A 16,193-nucleotide genomic window follows, 5' to 3' on the forward strand; every position below is an offset into this window, starting at 1 on the left:
TTCCCTATCTAAGGCCAGCTGCTGCTGTTTAAGCTTCAGTCTGGTCTCTTCAACCCTCAACTTTTTGAGTTCCCTTTCTAACAAGTTATCCTCAGGGTTGTTGGGTTGGGAATGTTTAGACACAGAAGAAATGTGGGAAGTTTCAGAGGGAGACCTGTCCCTAACTGTCTGGACCCTAGTAACCGGGCCTCTAGGGATAAAAGATGCTCTACGGTTGTGGGAGCCTCTATCACTACCAGCATCACTAGGTGCCCTGCTAGGGGCCAGACCCTTCTAAGAACCTTCCCCAGCTTCTCCAGGGAACTCCTCTGAATCTCACAGGGAAGCTTCTCCTTTTCCTAACCTCTCCTGAGATGGGCCAGACTGGTTATGGCCATCTACAATGAGCATGTTAAAGAGAAACTCTTTTGTAGGGTTCTTACCTATGCTCAAACCTCTATTCAGGCAGAGACCCCTCAAACTTTTATAGTTTAAACTCTCATATGTTGTATTAACAGTTTTGGGAGTGGGCTCTACAACAGACATGATAGTATAGGTTTAGAGATAGTGAGAAAGAAAAAGATTTAGAACTTTAGAAATCACAGTAAAACTTTTTCAAACTTTGGGAAAACTTTCAGAAGTTTTCAAAAAACTTTTCAGAACTTTGTTACAAGTTTTAGAATAGAAAAGTAAACTTTTTTGGTTAAGTGTACATATACTGAACTATTTGGTATATGATTCTCTTATGAAAAGTACCAAATGACAAATTGGTAAAGCAGTTGCAAGTACTTATCCCACCACTGCACCACCAATTTAGGAGGCTGGCCTGGCTTATAGTGGGTACCTTGTGGTACGTACACCCTGTGCCAGGTCCAGTTATCCCTTATTAGTAGAATAGAGGTGTTTCTAGCAGCTTGGGCTGATAGAAGGTAGCTATGGCAAAGCAGCTTAGGCTGAACTAGGAGACATGCAAAGCTCCTACTATACCACTTGTATCATATAGCACAATATCTTAAGAAAACACAATAGAGTTACTAAAAATAAAGGTTCTTTATTTTTATGACAATATGCCACAAGTATCTCATTGAGTACCCTCAGTTAGAAAGTAAGTAATATGCTGGAGGTTGCAGAAGTGTTTCCACGCAGAAATACCGCAAACAAGCCTTGCTAGCTGCAAGGGTTGCGGTAGAGGTTTGTGGGTGCTGATGGGGACCAGGAAGGACCATGATGTTGCCCTGTGAAGGAGGAGACAGAGGGGCGCTCAGCAACTCAGAGAGCCCCCGCAGAAGCAGGCAGAACCCGCAGAAGTACCGGAGCAGGCACTTAGAAGATCTGAGGACAGCGGTCGACTCGGAGTCACAAAGGGGGGTCCCACGACGTCGGAGTCCAACTCAGTGAGTTGGGCACTGCAGGACGGAGTGCTGGGGACCCAGGCTAGGCTGTGCACAAAGGAATCCTTGGAAAAGTGCACAGAAGCTGGAGCAGCTGCAAATCACACAGTACACAGGTTTGCTGTCTGGCGTGGGGAGGCAAGGCCTTACCTCCACCAACTTTGGACAGAAGGGCCACTGGACTGTGGGAGACACTTGGACCCAGCTCCTGTGTTCCAGGAACCATGCTCATCAGGATGAGAGGGGACCCAGAGGACTGGTTATGCAGAAGTTTGGTTCCTGCGTTAGCAGGGGGAAGATTCCGTTGACCCGCAGGAGATTTCTTCTTGGCTTCCAGTGCAGGGTGAAGGCAGACAGCCCTCAGAGCATGCACCACCAGGAAACAGTCGAGAAAGCCGGCAGGATGAGGCGCTACAATTTTGCTGGAAGTCGTCTTGCTACTTTGTTGCGGTTTTGCAGGCGTCCTGGAGCAGTTAGCGGTCGATCCTTGGCAGAAGTCGAAGAGGGAAGTGCAGAGGAACTCTGGTGAGCTCTTGCATTCATTATCTGAAGAATACCGCAGAGGAGAGACCCTAAATAGCCAGAAAAGGAGGTTTGGCTACCAAGAAAGGAGGATTGGCTACCAAGAGAGGTAAGAGCCTATCAGAGGGGGTCTCTGACGTCACCTGCTGGCACTGGCCACTCAGAGCAGTCCAGTGTGCCCCCAACACCTCTGTTTCCAAGATGGCAGAGGTCTGGGATACACTGGAGGAGCTCTGGGCACCTCCCCTGGGAGGTACTGGTCTGGGGAGTGGTCACTCCCCTTTCCTTTTTCCAGTTTCGTGCCAGAGCAGGGCTGGGGGATCCCTGAACCGGTGTAGACTGGTTTATGCAGAGATGGGAGCCATCTGTGCCCATCAAAACATTTCCAGAGGCTGGGGGAGGCTACTCCTCCCCAGCCCTTCACACCTATTTGCAAAGGGAGAGGGTGTAACACCCTCTCTCAGAGGAAATCCTTTGTTCTGCCTTCCTGGGCCGTGGCTGCCCAGACCCCAGGAGGGCAGAATCCTGTCTGAGGGGTTGGCAGCAGCTGCAGTGGAAACCCCGGAAAGGCAGTTTCGCAGTATCCGGGTTCTGTGCTAGAGACCCAGGGGATCATGGAATTGTCACCCCAGTACCAGAATGGTATTGGGGTGACAATTCCATGATCTTAGACATGTTACATGGCCATGTTCAGAGTTACCATTGTGACGCTATACATAGGTAGTGACCTATGTACAGTGCACGCGTGTAATGGTGTCCCCGTACTCACAAAGTCCGGGGAATTTGCCCTGAACAATGTGGGGGCACCTTGGCTAGTGCCAGGGTGCCCACACACTAAGTAACTTTGCACCCAACCTTCACCAGGTGAAGGTTAGACATATAGGTGACTTATAAGTTACTTAAGTGTAGTGGTAAATGGCTGTGAAATAACGTGGGCGTTATTTCACGCAGGCTGCAGTGGCAGGCCTGTGTAAGAATTGTCAGAGCTCCCTATGGGTGGCAAAAGAAATGCTGCAGCCCATAGGGATCTCCTGGAACCCCAATACCCTGGGTACCTCAGTACCATATACTAGGGAATTATATGGGTGTACCAGTATGCCAATGTAAATTGGTGAAATTGGTCACTAGCCTGTTAGTGACAATTTGGAAAGCAGAGAGAGCATAACCACTGAGGTTCTGGTTAGCAGAGCCTCAGTGAGACAGTTAGGCATCACACAGGGAACACATACAGGGCACATACTTATGAGCACTGGGGCCCTGCCTGGCAGGGTCCCAGTGACACATAGACTAAAACAACATATATACAGTGAAATATGGGGGTAACATGCCAGGCAAGATGGTACTTTCCTACAAGTAGGACATGTGCACGGACCATAGGTGTGGAAGCATCCTCAGCAGGTCATGTGCATGGATCAACCAGAACATTCCCATCTGAAGCACTGTAGCTACTAATGTGTGTTTCAAGCAGAAGAAACTGATGCTTTGCGCTCAATATTACACTTACCTGATGAACAGAACTCAAAGCTCAACAGGCAATAGGAAAGGAAATGCGTTTAAACCACACTGGACTTGCTGTACAACTCAAGACAGAGGTGTAGTTCTTTAGGCTCGAGCCACTGAATCAAAGAATATACATTTCCATGGGTGAAGCACACATTGTGTTCATCATGAAGGCGAGGCCTAGACAATGTGCTTAAGGGTCTCATTTACAAGGCTTGTGGCACAGGGCGACGCATCAAGTGATGGGCTTTGTCGCCCTGCGCCTCCTGGAAACTGCAGAAATGCTCTGTACGTACAAGACACGGCGCATTTCTGTCCTCTCCTCCTGCGCTGGCACATAAATTGCTTCCTAGCACCGATGTAGGCACCCTTGTACCATATTGCACGGGTGCCTGCATTGTGGGGATGATTGTTTTGTGCAGGAAGGGACACCTTCTGCATAAAACCAATCACAATAGGTGCAGAATGCAGGACACATTGAAAGGAAAAAATGGGATGAAATAAAGATATTTCTCCTAATTGCATCATTACTATGCCACTCCTGAGGTGGAGTAGGAATCTGACGCATTCCCAGACTTGTTAATCTAGGAATGCGTCAGATTGCATCCGAATCCCTGGGTGTTGCATGGGAACACTTTAAGCAACACCCATGAAACAGCCCTTTCACCCAGTGTTATGCATGATAGGGGTCCATATTTACAAGGCCATGAAAAGCCACGCAAGGTGGCGTTACGTGGCCTTGTAAATTTGGGTTGGCAAACTGCGTCACTGGAGCATAAAACAATGACGCTTCGATGTTGCAGTGTGCCGCTAGGGCCTGGTAAATGAGGCCTTAAGGGCCTCATTTACAAGAAACTGGTGCGTGATCGATGCACCAGTTTTCTTGTGCTGTCCTGCGTACCCCTAATAACGTCATATATCGCTGTTTTTACAATACAGTGTCGTAACTGCGTCAGAAGTCCTGATGCACTTGTGGTGCTAAACCTTAGCATTGCTTGACTAGTGTCAGAAACGTTGACGCTAGTCCAGCAATGCTAAGGGGGGCCCATTTAAACAGCACAGTGTCACTTTAACGCCTGCCTGAGCAGGCACTAAACAAATGACGCTTGTAGAGTTCAGTGCACCATTTCTGCGGGGATTTTTGTGGGGGAACGCCTACCTTGCATACATTATACCTGGTGCACATATGATGTGGGCCGAGGCTTTACAAAATGGCTCAGTCGTACCAGTGCACCAGTTTGTAAATACTGCGCTGTGTGGGGGGTTGTTTGTGCCGCAGTAGTGTTAAAAAATGACACTTCCACTGAGAAATGGGCTTGTAAACGAGGCCCTAAGTTTTGGAAAGGCCAGATGATTTAACTTTGCAGATTTATTTGCAGGTAACCCTGTGTTCCTTGTTGCTATGGATGCTAGCTATGAAGTTTTGACCTGACATGAGATAGCTTTGGGGTTAGACCTGCCTTCCTTTGCATCAGCACCACTGTGGCTTTGCCCATGGAGGTGGTGTTGTGAGTTTATGTATTCTCTGCATAGGTTCCCACCATGCATCTGCTCACCATTCACTTACAGCCAAAGGCTCCAGATCATTCATGAGTAATATTTCTTGCTTTTATTGTGTTATGATAGAGAGAGAGAGGTACAACGTTATCTCATACACTTCGCTCAACCTGCTTTTTGAGCACACGTACGGAATTCATTTATTCATGCATAGCTGCCAAGGTTTCAGACTGCTATGTGTGACATTTTCATAATTTCAGTGTATTTGTGAGTGACATTTCACTGACTATGAGTGACACTTTCTCGCGAGCAGAATCAAGCGGTGAAGGTGCGGGAACCATATAAATATCATACCATGACAAGAATCCGAAACCTCCTGTTGTACACTTGCGCCACCTTGTGGCCTTTGATAAACACAACTCGGACCTTACCTAGCAAAGTGAGAAACTGCAACAAGGCTCTACCGCACTTCAGGACCTGCGTGACAATTTCAGTGATTGTGCTAATGCGGGAAAATAACCGGAAATTCTTTATTCTAACGCAAGATGGGTGACACTTGGCAGGGCTGTTCATGTGCACATTATTACTGAGGTATACTTGATAGTGTATGCTTTTATTTGATATTCCATTACATGTATTCTCAGTATAATCATCCTTTAGGTATAAATTGATAGTACATCAATGGATCAGGTTGTACATTTGTTCATGCTGTATAATATTAAGGAAGAAACGCAATACATCTAGACAAGAGAATTCAAACATTTCTTTTCACAATTTACAATAGCTCACATCACGAATCATAAAGCTCATTTTCCCATAATAATGTTATGACGTTGCAGATAAGACTGGTTGATACACAGGCCCTTTAGCAGAGACAGGCAGCTGCAGCATTTCGAGAGAGCATCAAAGTCACAAAGAGTCTACTTCCGGGTCATGCAGTCCGGCGGGCTGAGGGTATTTGGCTTCTTCTCAGGAGAGTGCAACCAATGAACAAGAAAGACTTCCTGAAGCAAGACTGCAGACCAGGGAATATCCCTTACCATAAGTGAAGGATATGTCTGTGTTACAAGGCATTCTGGGAAACTCTTTCATACTCTACAGGCTAAGAAGGGAGGGGCTGCAACAAAGACTGATGTCATCATTCATTTGACTGATAATTGCTATTCAATATATTGCCAATGTCTCTCATTTTTGCATGTATGATATTTTTTCCATTGGTATCTTTGCTTCTGCAAAAATCCTATTCATAATATCTGCACTAGAACAGGGCTTCAAAATTTAATACAAAACTTTAAAAATATTTTGTGTGGATTTCTATAGTGTGTCCATCTTTTGGGGAAAGGGATACCAGTCCTAACTATGAAATAGATTCCTGGCAATCCCTGGCATGACTGATTGTCGCCCAATACTCATTATTTCCAGGTCAGTCATGGAAGTGTGAGGGTCACACCCTGCATTCCTGCTTGTGTTGGTAAGTTGGTTCACACCTGTGCTTGCCAGGGGTCTGTGGAAGTCTCTATGGGTTGTAGTCACAGGTGGGACTTTTAAAATGTATCAGCCTTTCTCTCTTTCATGCTCAAGCTAGTAAGTTGGTTCAAACCTGTGCTCGCCTAAGGGACAATGAATTTCTATCTGGGCCATATTTACAGGTGGATCTATAAATATATATCAATAAGGCAAGAGTTTCCTTATCTGACCTAGAGGCACTGAATGCTACCGGTCTGGGTATTCATTCAGCACAAAGTTGGGGTCAATTGCTCTTCGTGTACCCTCGTCCTCACATAATTCTAAATATGCCAGAGGTTTATCCATTACAGTGGGAAAGAGTCCTCTACATGGAATTCTCAAATAAATGCCACTCATTCAGCAAGCATTCTTTATTGATTTAGGGTCGACGTGCTCTTCTCGTACTTTAGGGCACCGCCCTGGCATTGTTGGTCTTTCACACGTCACGTTCTAGCCCACCTCGAAGACACCTCTATTTCAAGAACACTTCCGCTTGCCTCCTATAGGCCTTTCCATTCATCCAATCAGAAACTTCCAGTGCAGCCTATCAGAACACAGCAAAGCCAGCTTCCCACCCAAGCACCATGACTCCCACCCCAGTCTCTGGAATACATCCCTTAGTTTTCAAACCTATTTTAGTCCATTCACCATCAACACCACCTAACTTATCTGGCAATTCTTGTGCCCCAGCTGGAGCCAATGTTTTGGAATGTGTTGGTAAAGTAACAGTGTCTGGTGACCATGGCTTCATTGTGTGGCAGTTCACAAGTGACAGTTCACTTTCCCAAATGACTTCTTACAAATATTTGTTTGGCACTTTAGATTATGGGTGCATGGCAAGTCTTTGGCATTGCAAGGTATGAGGTCACCATATACCTCAGAACCTGCGCCTTAGCGAGCAGTAGTGAAAGTAACCACTGTCCTAGCTGCACTGAATGTTTTGGACAAGTACTTGTCCCTAGATCTCTGCCACCAATCCAGAGGTTGCAGAACCGAGAGTCGTCAGCAGAAGGCCTGCAAGAGGATGGACTTCTGCATCTCAGAAGGGGACGCAGCTCTGTGAGTAGGACGTCTGTGGTAAAAGAGTTAGACATACAGGTTAGGCAATGGGGAGGTGACCAAGAGGTTGTTGCTAGGTGTGGGTGGAACACTGCCCTCCACTGGCGGAATTTGCGTAGTTTTGCCCACTCTGCACTCCGCTTGGAGCGCGGACTCCGGCAAATATGACGCCATTCGTCCGTGGCAGTGTTCCTCGATCGTGGCTCACCTACGTTAAGTTGGCAACTGAGAAAAAACAATCGCTAGATCGCCTCCCTGTGAGATTCCTCAAAGGGAGCATGTGCGGCAGGTGGCTACCGCTTGTGTTGAGAAAGTTGTAGCTCATGTTTGGAAAGCTGCCTCCTGAGTAGAAAATCTACTCAAGTGGTGGAAAGAAGCAGCGCCCTCTAGGACGCTGCGCAGTGCTGTTTGAGCTGATTTTACAGTGCGGGACAAGCTCCCGGCACCAAAATATAGTATGAGCAGTGCAACAGATTGGCATTCTGGTGCTCGTGGAGCTCCGAGGAATCTCGCAGAGCTTTTAGAACAGGCCAATGATTCCTCAATACTCAGTCATTCCAGTACTCTACTCTTGTGGAGAAGTGTGGCTCAATGGCTAGAGTGGCAGAGCCTGATGCAGAAATCTGGCCCGGGACCAGGGTTCAATTCCCCCCTCGGCAGGTCTTGGGCTCAATTTCCTCGGACCTGATAATTCTTGCATTGGTGCCTAATCTAATTCATGGGTCCCACTCTGTAACTCTGGGCAATAGCTTGCTTAATCTCCACAATGGCCCCAACAGTGCTGGGATGCCTGGCTTCACCCTGGGGGTGCTCAGGAGTGGGGACCTCACAGGGAAAAGCCAGGAGGGGTTCCACAGCGGTATGCGTACAGCGCCTTGAGACCCTAATGGGTGAGTAGTGTGCTATACAAGTAAGAAGTTTACAGTTTAGATAATTCCGCTGAGTAATACCCTGTGAGTTCCGCCCACCTCTAGTTGTTGCATGTGTGTTACAGTGGACTGAGTCTGCCCTTTCAGGCACATGTGCTAAGACTCCTTTGTGTGGATGACCCTTATGTGATTCTGCCACTTTCAGAAGTTCTCAGAATAAAATGTTCTGGTTTCCTCACGAAAGAGGTTAAGAAAGCAGTGTGGCATTCAAGGGAGTAATCGTCCACCCTGAGAATAGAACATGGATCAAAAACAGCTTGATTGTTTTACCAGAAGCAGAGTACAGAGTAGTAGGTACAGCATGTGTTGTCCAGTATGCCACGGGCTACTCGTAGACTTTAACGTTGCTTTTGTCGCTTCAGAATCTCCCTGCGCAGTGGGACCTGGGCAGCCATCCAGGCAGTCGTTATCCGCTTGGCATCCTCCCAGCTGTAGCGGGGTTTGTAACCAAAGTCCTTTTGGGCTTTCTTGTAGGAGAAGGTGAATGGGGTATGCAACAAGTTGAGCAGGTGGCGACTGGTCGGGGGCACAAATTTCACGAAAGGCCTCAGCAAGAGGCTCACCATCTCCATCACAAAGGCAAAGGTGTAAAGCAGCGAGAGAGGCATGCAGAGCTTGGGCTCCACCCCAAAGCCAAGCTCCTTTCCCAGCTCATGGTTGAAGTCTGAGTAGCTCAGGTGTGGGGTGTCATCTGAGATGTAGTAAAACTGCCCACCGACCTGAGACACGAGCTCTGGGTCCCGCATAGCTTTGGCGGCCTGAATGTGTGCCCATGCCACGTTGCCCACAAAGGCTGGGTTCACCGCAGCCTCCTTCCGGGACAACCTCGGGAAGACATCTCTGTTCATGATGGCGCCGTCCAGGTGCATCATCAAGAACTGACTTTCTTCTCCAAAGATATACATGCAACGCAAAGCGCAGGTCACCAGGCTGGTGCCGTTGTCCAGTGGCTGTCCGTTGGCCTGCAGGACACACTTCTCAGCGATGCGTTTGCTCCGGCCGTAGATGAAGCTGTCGTTGCTCTCATACACCAGGTCTTCGGTGCCGTTGAAGATAGGGTCCCCTCTCATATTCGGACCGACAACCTCCACACTGCTAGTGTAGATGAAGTTGTTCACGTTGTTCTGGATGCAGGCGTCCAACAGCAGCTGGGTACCTTGGAAGGAAGAGATTGTGGTTATTGGGCTGTAAAAGGAAGCTCCAAATTTACAAATCCTTTTTAGAATTTCTAGTAAGAGCATAACTTTCACTATCACAATGTATAGAAGGCTAAGATTGGCTCAGCCAATTAGAATGCTCAGATTTCTTACCGGTAATCTTCATTATTCTTAGTTCTGCTCTTCCCCCTTCCAATTGTTTCCAATCATTTCTTATGAGGTTGATCCCATCTCTGAGACAGGAAAGCTTCAGTATTACATGCTAAGGCCACACCCCGCCCACCTACAGCGGGTGCCATCACAGGAACTGACTTACCCAGAAGAAGGCTGCACTATCCAGGCCTCTGTCAAAGGCTAAAGAGAGCCCAGGGAGCCATAACTGTGCAGCCGACAAGCCATGAAATGTAAGCATGGCGTAAACAGATGCACAGCTGCAGAAAATAAACTGGTGCTAAAAACTACCGGCCCATCTCGCATCAAACACTACAGCCTCATCTCGCTCCGCCCATTCCCCGCCAAAGTCTTGGAAAAGGCCCTCAACCGCCAGCTCACAGATTACCTCGAAGACAACATGCTCGACCCATCCCAATCCGGCTTCCAGCCCAATCACCGCACCGAGACCGCCTTGATCAAAGCATCTCCTAACACATTAGGGGCCAGATGTAGCAAAGGTTTTTACCCATTCTGTGTCTATGGGAAAAAGTGTTTGTACATATGGCCCTAGATGCTTCCTCGACCTAGGGGGAACAGCAGCCATCATTATAATGTCTCATGTTTTTCATTATATCTCAACGATATTGTTTCTTTTTTAGCGCTGATTGACACAGATGTCCCCTTGTTGGCTGGAAATAAAATTCCAATATTACATTTTGCAGATGACACCCTCTTGATCTCCAAGACCCAGAGTGGTTTGCAGAAACTCCTCCAACACTTTGAGGAGTTCTGTTCCTCCCGGGGCCTGGAGGTCAACACTGATAAAACTAAAGGGATGTTTAATCCTCATAAGTCTTTTAAGGGAAGAATGGCAACGGGGAGGAGCCCTCTTGGGACAGAGGACTGCTTTTCATATTTGGGAATTACTAGTTAGCCAAATCACAAGTGCCCTCCTCAGGGAATATCTTTCGTCCTATCCAAAGCAAATTTCTCTGGTACGTGGTGTATATGATGCCCAAGCCTTGGGCATCATTTACAGCAGAATTATGGGATTGTACCAATCTTGACCCTCGTTTATCAGTGGAGAACAAATTTATTTGTAATCTCGCATTTCCTCCACCCAGTACCCCTTTGCATCCACTACGTTGTGATATGGGTTTAGAAAGCTTTGAGGATGATTATTGATGTTCTGGAGGCGGTTGTGGACCACTCAAGAATTAGCTCCGTACGCACTGGTGTTGCAAAATCTCCTGGATGCAGATCATTTCCACACTGTCCCATGGCTTCGGTGTGTTGCCCAAAACTTTTGGCCTAGGAGACTTATGGGACCGCCCTGCAACAACACCTTTTCCACCCAAGAAGGTTCTGAAGGCCCTTTATTGGGAAAGCGTGGAGGTTGATGCTTTTGGGAAGTCTGTTTTATCCAGATTATCCCAAGAATTCTACTGTTTCAAGCCTCAAAATTTGCTACGAATCCTTTTGGGAACTGATCACAGCGCCTCTGGACCAGACGTTATGCTTCCAGGTCGGAGTGGGGACGTTGCCCTGAAAGCATTTACTGTCGGTTTGCCCGCTGGGGCCACTGATATCTGCCCAGCGTGTACTTTGTCAAGGGAACGTGTTGCTGTCGTCTTCTTTGCCTCCCGCTCTACGCTCGCCCAGGTAGTGTTTGGCCGGCTCCTGTTTGCAGGTGATTGGGCATGCGTAGTCACTTGTGGTTGGATTCCCATTCTTTGTTTACAGTCCCACTGGCTAAATGCATGGGTCTTATGTGGAAACTCCATAGGAGGGTTTGTTAATCTTTCTAAGGTGACATCTGGGCCATTGACTTTACATTGATACATGGCGGCTGTAGATATTCATTTGAATCTCTGCTTTAAGGATTTTACTTGATGTGATGATTTTATACCTTTACTTATTGTGCACTTCTGTACATTTGTACTTGTGCTTTTAAGGCTTCGGCTGGAATAAAGCTTTGATGGTGATGATAAATGCAAGCATGTGTTTTTCAGAGCAGCCCTGTCCATTGAAGGGAAAGGGTTTACATTACAAACACAAAGGTATCTAAAGCCAATAGGTCTGCCTTGGGAATACAGTAATGCTTTACCCTTTTTTGTAAACATATGCAATAACCATTAAAAGAATAAAAAGCAAAACATGGTTGTAGTGCGGATATGTCTGCAAAAACATAGATAAGGAAATTTGACAAAAGTAAATTTGAGAAGCCTGAAGTTAAAGCAGAAACTGAAGCAGAGATGTGATCAACAGCCTGCGGGAGTGAAGTCACCCCCTGAGCCCTCCCTCATGCTGTGATGGGCAGAAGCTGAATGTGACTGACACTTGAACAGACCAATGGAAGAAGAGGGATGACCGAAAGCCCTTGTATGTATCTAGTGTCCTTGTTTCAGGAATATCACGAGGCATGTGAACGGACACTTTGCGCTACGACCACTGTGACAGGTGTCACAATAAACGAAGGTTTGGTCGCAAACAGACAGTGTGAAAAACCACACTGACTTTTTAACTCGCCTTAACACACCAGGAGCAGATATAGGAAACTTCCATTTTGCATTTCCTAAATAGCGAATCCTAGGAAATCGCTATTTAGGAAATGCAAAACGGGGTGTAAGAAAATTCTGATGATCTTATAACGATTCCTACAATATCACAATCGCTATTAGGAAATTGGTATTTAGGAATTTCAAAACCATTCCTACATATGGGCCTCAGTCCCACAGGGAGTAATGGTTTTGCATTTCCAAATTTGCAATTTCGTAATAGGAAATCACAATTTTGGAAATGCAAAAGCTTCCCTATCTATGGGCCTAAAGTCCCCTTTAAGCCAAAGAAAAAAAAAAGTGGTTCTTTTCAAAAGCGCTTCTATATCCTCTGGGCGTGTGCGCACTTCGAGGCACTGCAAAAGGTGCATCTAGGGTGCCTTTTCACCTTCTGCACCCGGTTACCATCGAATTGGATTTGATGGTAATAGTGTTTCCCAAAGGCCCATTTCACATTAAGGAAATGCTTGGAACGTGTGCTAAGGAAATCTCAGATACGAAATTCCTATTTGCTATTTTGTGACTTCCAAACTGTGAAAGTGAAAAACGCAGTTTGTGATGCCACAGAGCCCTTCGTACATTTGAAAAAGGAGTTTCCGTTATGAAATGCAAACACTTGTACACATTTGTGCCCAGTGTCCCTGGGCAGCGCACCATCCAGTATGTTACATAAACTGGGCGAGGCCCCAGATTGCTCTCGAGAGAAGTTATGGATTCTGCTTTGTTTCCAAGGCCTCACTGAGCAACCTTGCAACGTTCACTTTCTGATATGAAATCCCTTTATCAGTGAAGTCCTTGGAGCCGGCGACAGTGCTTACAGCGCCGTTGCAGCGCGGGGAGACATGACTTCACCCGTGTGCAGAGGAGCACACATGCGGACGCTGACGCTTGAGTTTACGCAGAGATCTCACTGTCAGCTAACCTCCCTCCGGCCCCAAGGCCATCCTGGGCCTGCTGCTCCCCACCAGGGCAGTGCACATTGCATGTCGTGTCTTTTACATAATTACCGGAAAGGACGGCTAATTTACATGAAATTACGAGCATTTATGTGTAATTGTGCAGAATGCAAATTGACATTTCGCACTATGGCCCATATTTAAGAAAGAGTGGCACATCAGCTGTGGGCCGCCACTTTTCGTGGACCCCCCTACCGGCACCTAACGACACCATGGTTGCGCTGTAGTTATAACACGGCGCACCATGACGGTTGTAAGCACAGTAGCCTTTAAAACATTTACGCTATTGTGGCGCTTTGCTACACTAGTGCCACAAATGTTGACGCTAATGCAGCAAAGTGCAAGGAATCCCATTGGTTTCTATGGGAGCATCGCTTTAACGTTTGCTCTAAGCAGGCGTTAAAAATGACGCCAAAAATGGTGCAATGAAATATTTTAAATTCACTGCACCATGTTTGCGGGCATCCTAGTGCCAGAACGCCCCCCGCACACATTATGCCTGGCGCAGGCATAATGTGGTGCAAGGGGTTACAAAGTGGCATAATCCACGCATTGCGCCACTTTGTAAATATGGCGTGGCAGAAAAGCCACTTTAGTGCAAAAAAATGACGCTATGGCTGCGTTAAAGTGGTGCTCGAGGCTCTTAAATATGCCCCTATATTTTAGCACAAAATGCATCCTTGTGACAATATTTGGCTTGAGGATGCATTTAAACAAGAGCACCTCAACCAATAGCTGCTGTTCTTGTGCGTTCACAGTTACATTCGTCAGCAAATTGCCCTCTCTGCGGTAACTGCATATATTTACACTAAATGGTGTGTTGCTGTAATTTCTGAGATTTTGCAGAACAAGAGTAGAACCAAATTCACAAAATGATGTGAATTACACCGCAATGTTGGTTTCGCGGAGGCCTATTCCTATTCTGAGTGAATCCACAGTCAAAGCCTACTGTGTTATTATATGTATTTATCAATTCTAAAATGTTGCTCTTTTTTGTCTGACTGTAGCTAGAACCATTGTTTCCCATTCGTAATCGATTCTGAAAGTTTCGTTCAGCCCCTTGCTCATGATTGGATGGCTTTGCTGTCTATCTCAGGTGCCTGCTCTTGATTTGATGACTTCCTTCTCTATTCTTGACCCACCCGGAAGCATTTCATCCCCTCCGTCTCCTGATTGGCTGAGTTTCTCCTTGTCCCCCGCACACACTCTCCTCACTCACATCCTCCTCTCCTGCTCCCCAATGCGCCACCATCCCACTCTCCATTTTCACTGGCTTTATTTATTTATTTATTTTTACAAGGGCCCTATGGCTGCAAAATTTACTGTTATTACATGGCCATCAGACTTAATCAACTGATAAGTGTAAAATAACAAAATAGCTACTGTGCAACACAACACAGGCGCATGCGGAATAACCCAGGCACAGTTTTGTGCAATGACGCTTCTTTATTAGGGGTGGGCAGAACTTATGGAGTTTCATCCCCCAAATTCTGCTGAGTTACAGAAAAAACTCTTTGACATTTCACGAAATTCTACCAACAGTTCACAGTTGCTGCTCGCACTGCAATTTCGAACAGGAGGAAAATACGCTGCTCGCACTGCAATTTCGAACAGAAGGAAAATATGCTGCTCGCGCTGCAATTTCGAACAGAAGGAAAATACGCTGCTCGCACTGCAATTTCGAACAGAAGGAAAATATGCTGCTCGCGCTGCAATTTCCCTCTGGTAGTGCGAGCAGCGCTGAAAATCAGCACGAACGGCACCATGCATTGCACAAAAGCGCACTGCCATTCAAGTTGATTTTGCTGCTGCTCAAGTATAAAATCTGCTTGAGCGGCAGCAGATCTACTCAAAAGGCAGCCCTCTCTGACGGCCGGCATTATAAAATGGTGGTGGAAGGCTGCATGGTGTTGTGGAGCCTTGCGTTGTTCCTGCAAGGCATGTATAACAGAATAATTCCACCACAGGGCAATTGGCAGAATTTTGCAGGAACTTTACCCAAATGCCGCCAATCGTGCAGGCGAAATTACAATTCCACCTGGGCCTATTCTTTATTCATCAGTGGCCGTTTACCGTGGGTTGCTTAACAGAAACCCTTTGCAAGGTTGCTGGCGAGGCATGCACATGCATCATGATGTGTGCGTTTGCATGCAAATGGAGACTTAAAAGTAACTCTCCCTTCTATAACTGAGATCTGTTGGCTTTGCCATTGCTTGTTTTCTGGGAAGGGTCCAATTCAGAAAAATCACAGCTGCAGTATTTTTGTTTAACATAAAGTTCATCAAGAAAAATCACCAAGACAGAAAACATGAAAAGCAAAGAAAAGTACACTATATTAATACGTAGCACCTTGTCACCCCTCTGCTCTTCCACATAACCGGTCTGCCTCTTCTTCGAACCCAGAACAATGCAGGGGCCGTATGACATATTGTGACTACGGGAAGTGCTCATTTAGGGCATGGTTTCTGTCACAGGTTTGGGCTGACTGATGTCTTAAGTAGTAACAGAGCAGGAGGATTGTTATTTTACCACCTGAGGCAGTGGTAAATGTTTGGCACTGGAGTCTTAGAGCAATGCTCTGCTTTTACCTGGAAATGTTGCAGCACTCAGACATTTCTAATGTGCAGATATTCCCACATTGCAACCTCCACAATCCTGCTTTCATATTACAGTGGTGAATGGTGTTGCCCTAAACCCTGAATCAGTCACATCTAGGCCATCTAACTCGCCAATCAGGAATGTTGTGAGTGTTGTGGGTGGTGGACCAACAGCTGCACCTCCTCTGGTTCTTCACCTTCCATTCCTTGAATGTGGTGGAGTGTAGAAAGGGGTCCTCTGCCAAGATTCTATTCTAGTCTTGGGATTTATATAGCACATGGCCACTCGAAGGACCTCCCAGCGCTGGTAAACCTCCACTCTAAGGTGATATAGAATAGGTGGGTTTTCAGTTGCTTCCTGAAGCATCTGAGCTCTGGCATTCCTGGCT

The 16,193-nt window shown here is 46.6% G+C and overlaps 1 protein-coding gene across 1 annotated transcript in view; it reads right to left on the bottom strand.

Moving 5' to 3' along the window:
* Positions 1 to 5,483: 5,483 nt before the first annotated feature.
* HSD3B1 (hydroxy-delta-5-steroid dehydrogenase, 3 beta- and steroid delta-isomerase 1) overlaps positions 5,484 to 16,193 on the bottom strand; it is a 37,247-nt gene continuing 26,537 nt past the window's right edge. Inside the window, exon 3 of the mRNA XM_069202991.1 lies at positions 5,484 to 9,539. Within this exon, the coding sequence (XP_069059092.1) occupies positions 8,722 to 9,539 (818 nt within the window). The 3' untranslated portion in view covers positions 5,484 to 8,721. The remainder of the gene's footprint in view (positions 9,540 to 16,193) is intronic.

The sequence above is a fragment of the Pleurodeles waltl genome, chromosome 8 (assembly GCF_031143425.1).
Source record: "Pleurodeles waltl isolate 20211129_DDA chromosome 8, aPleWal1.hap1.20221129, whole genome shotgun sequence".
In the NCBI taxonomy this organism is placed as follows: Eukaryota; Metazoa; Chordata; class Amphibia; order Caudata; family Salamandridae; genus Pleurodeles; species Pleurodeles waltl.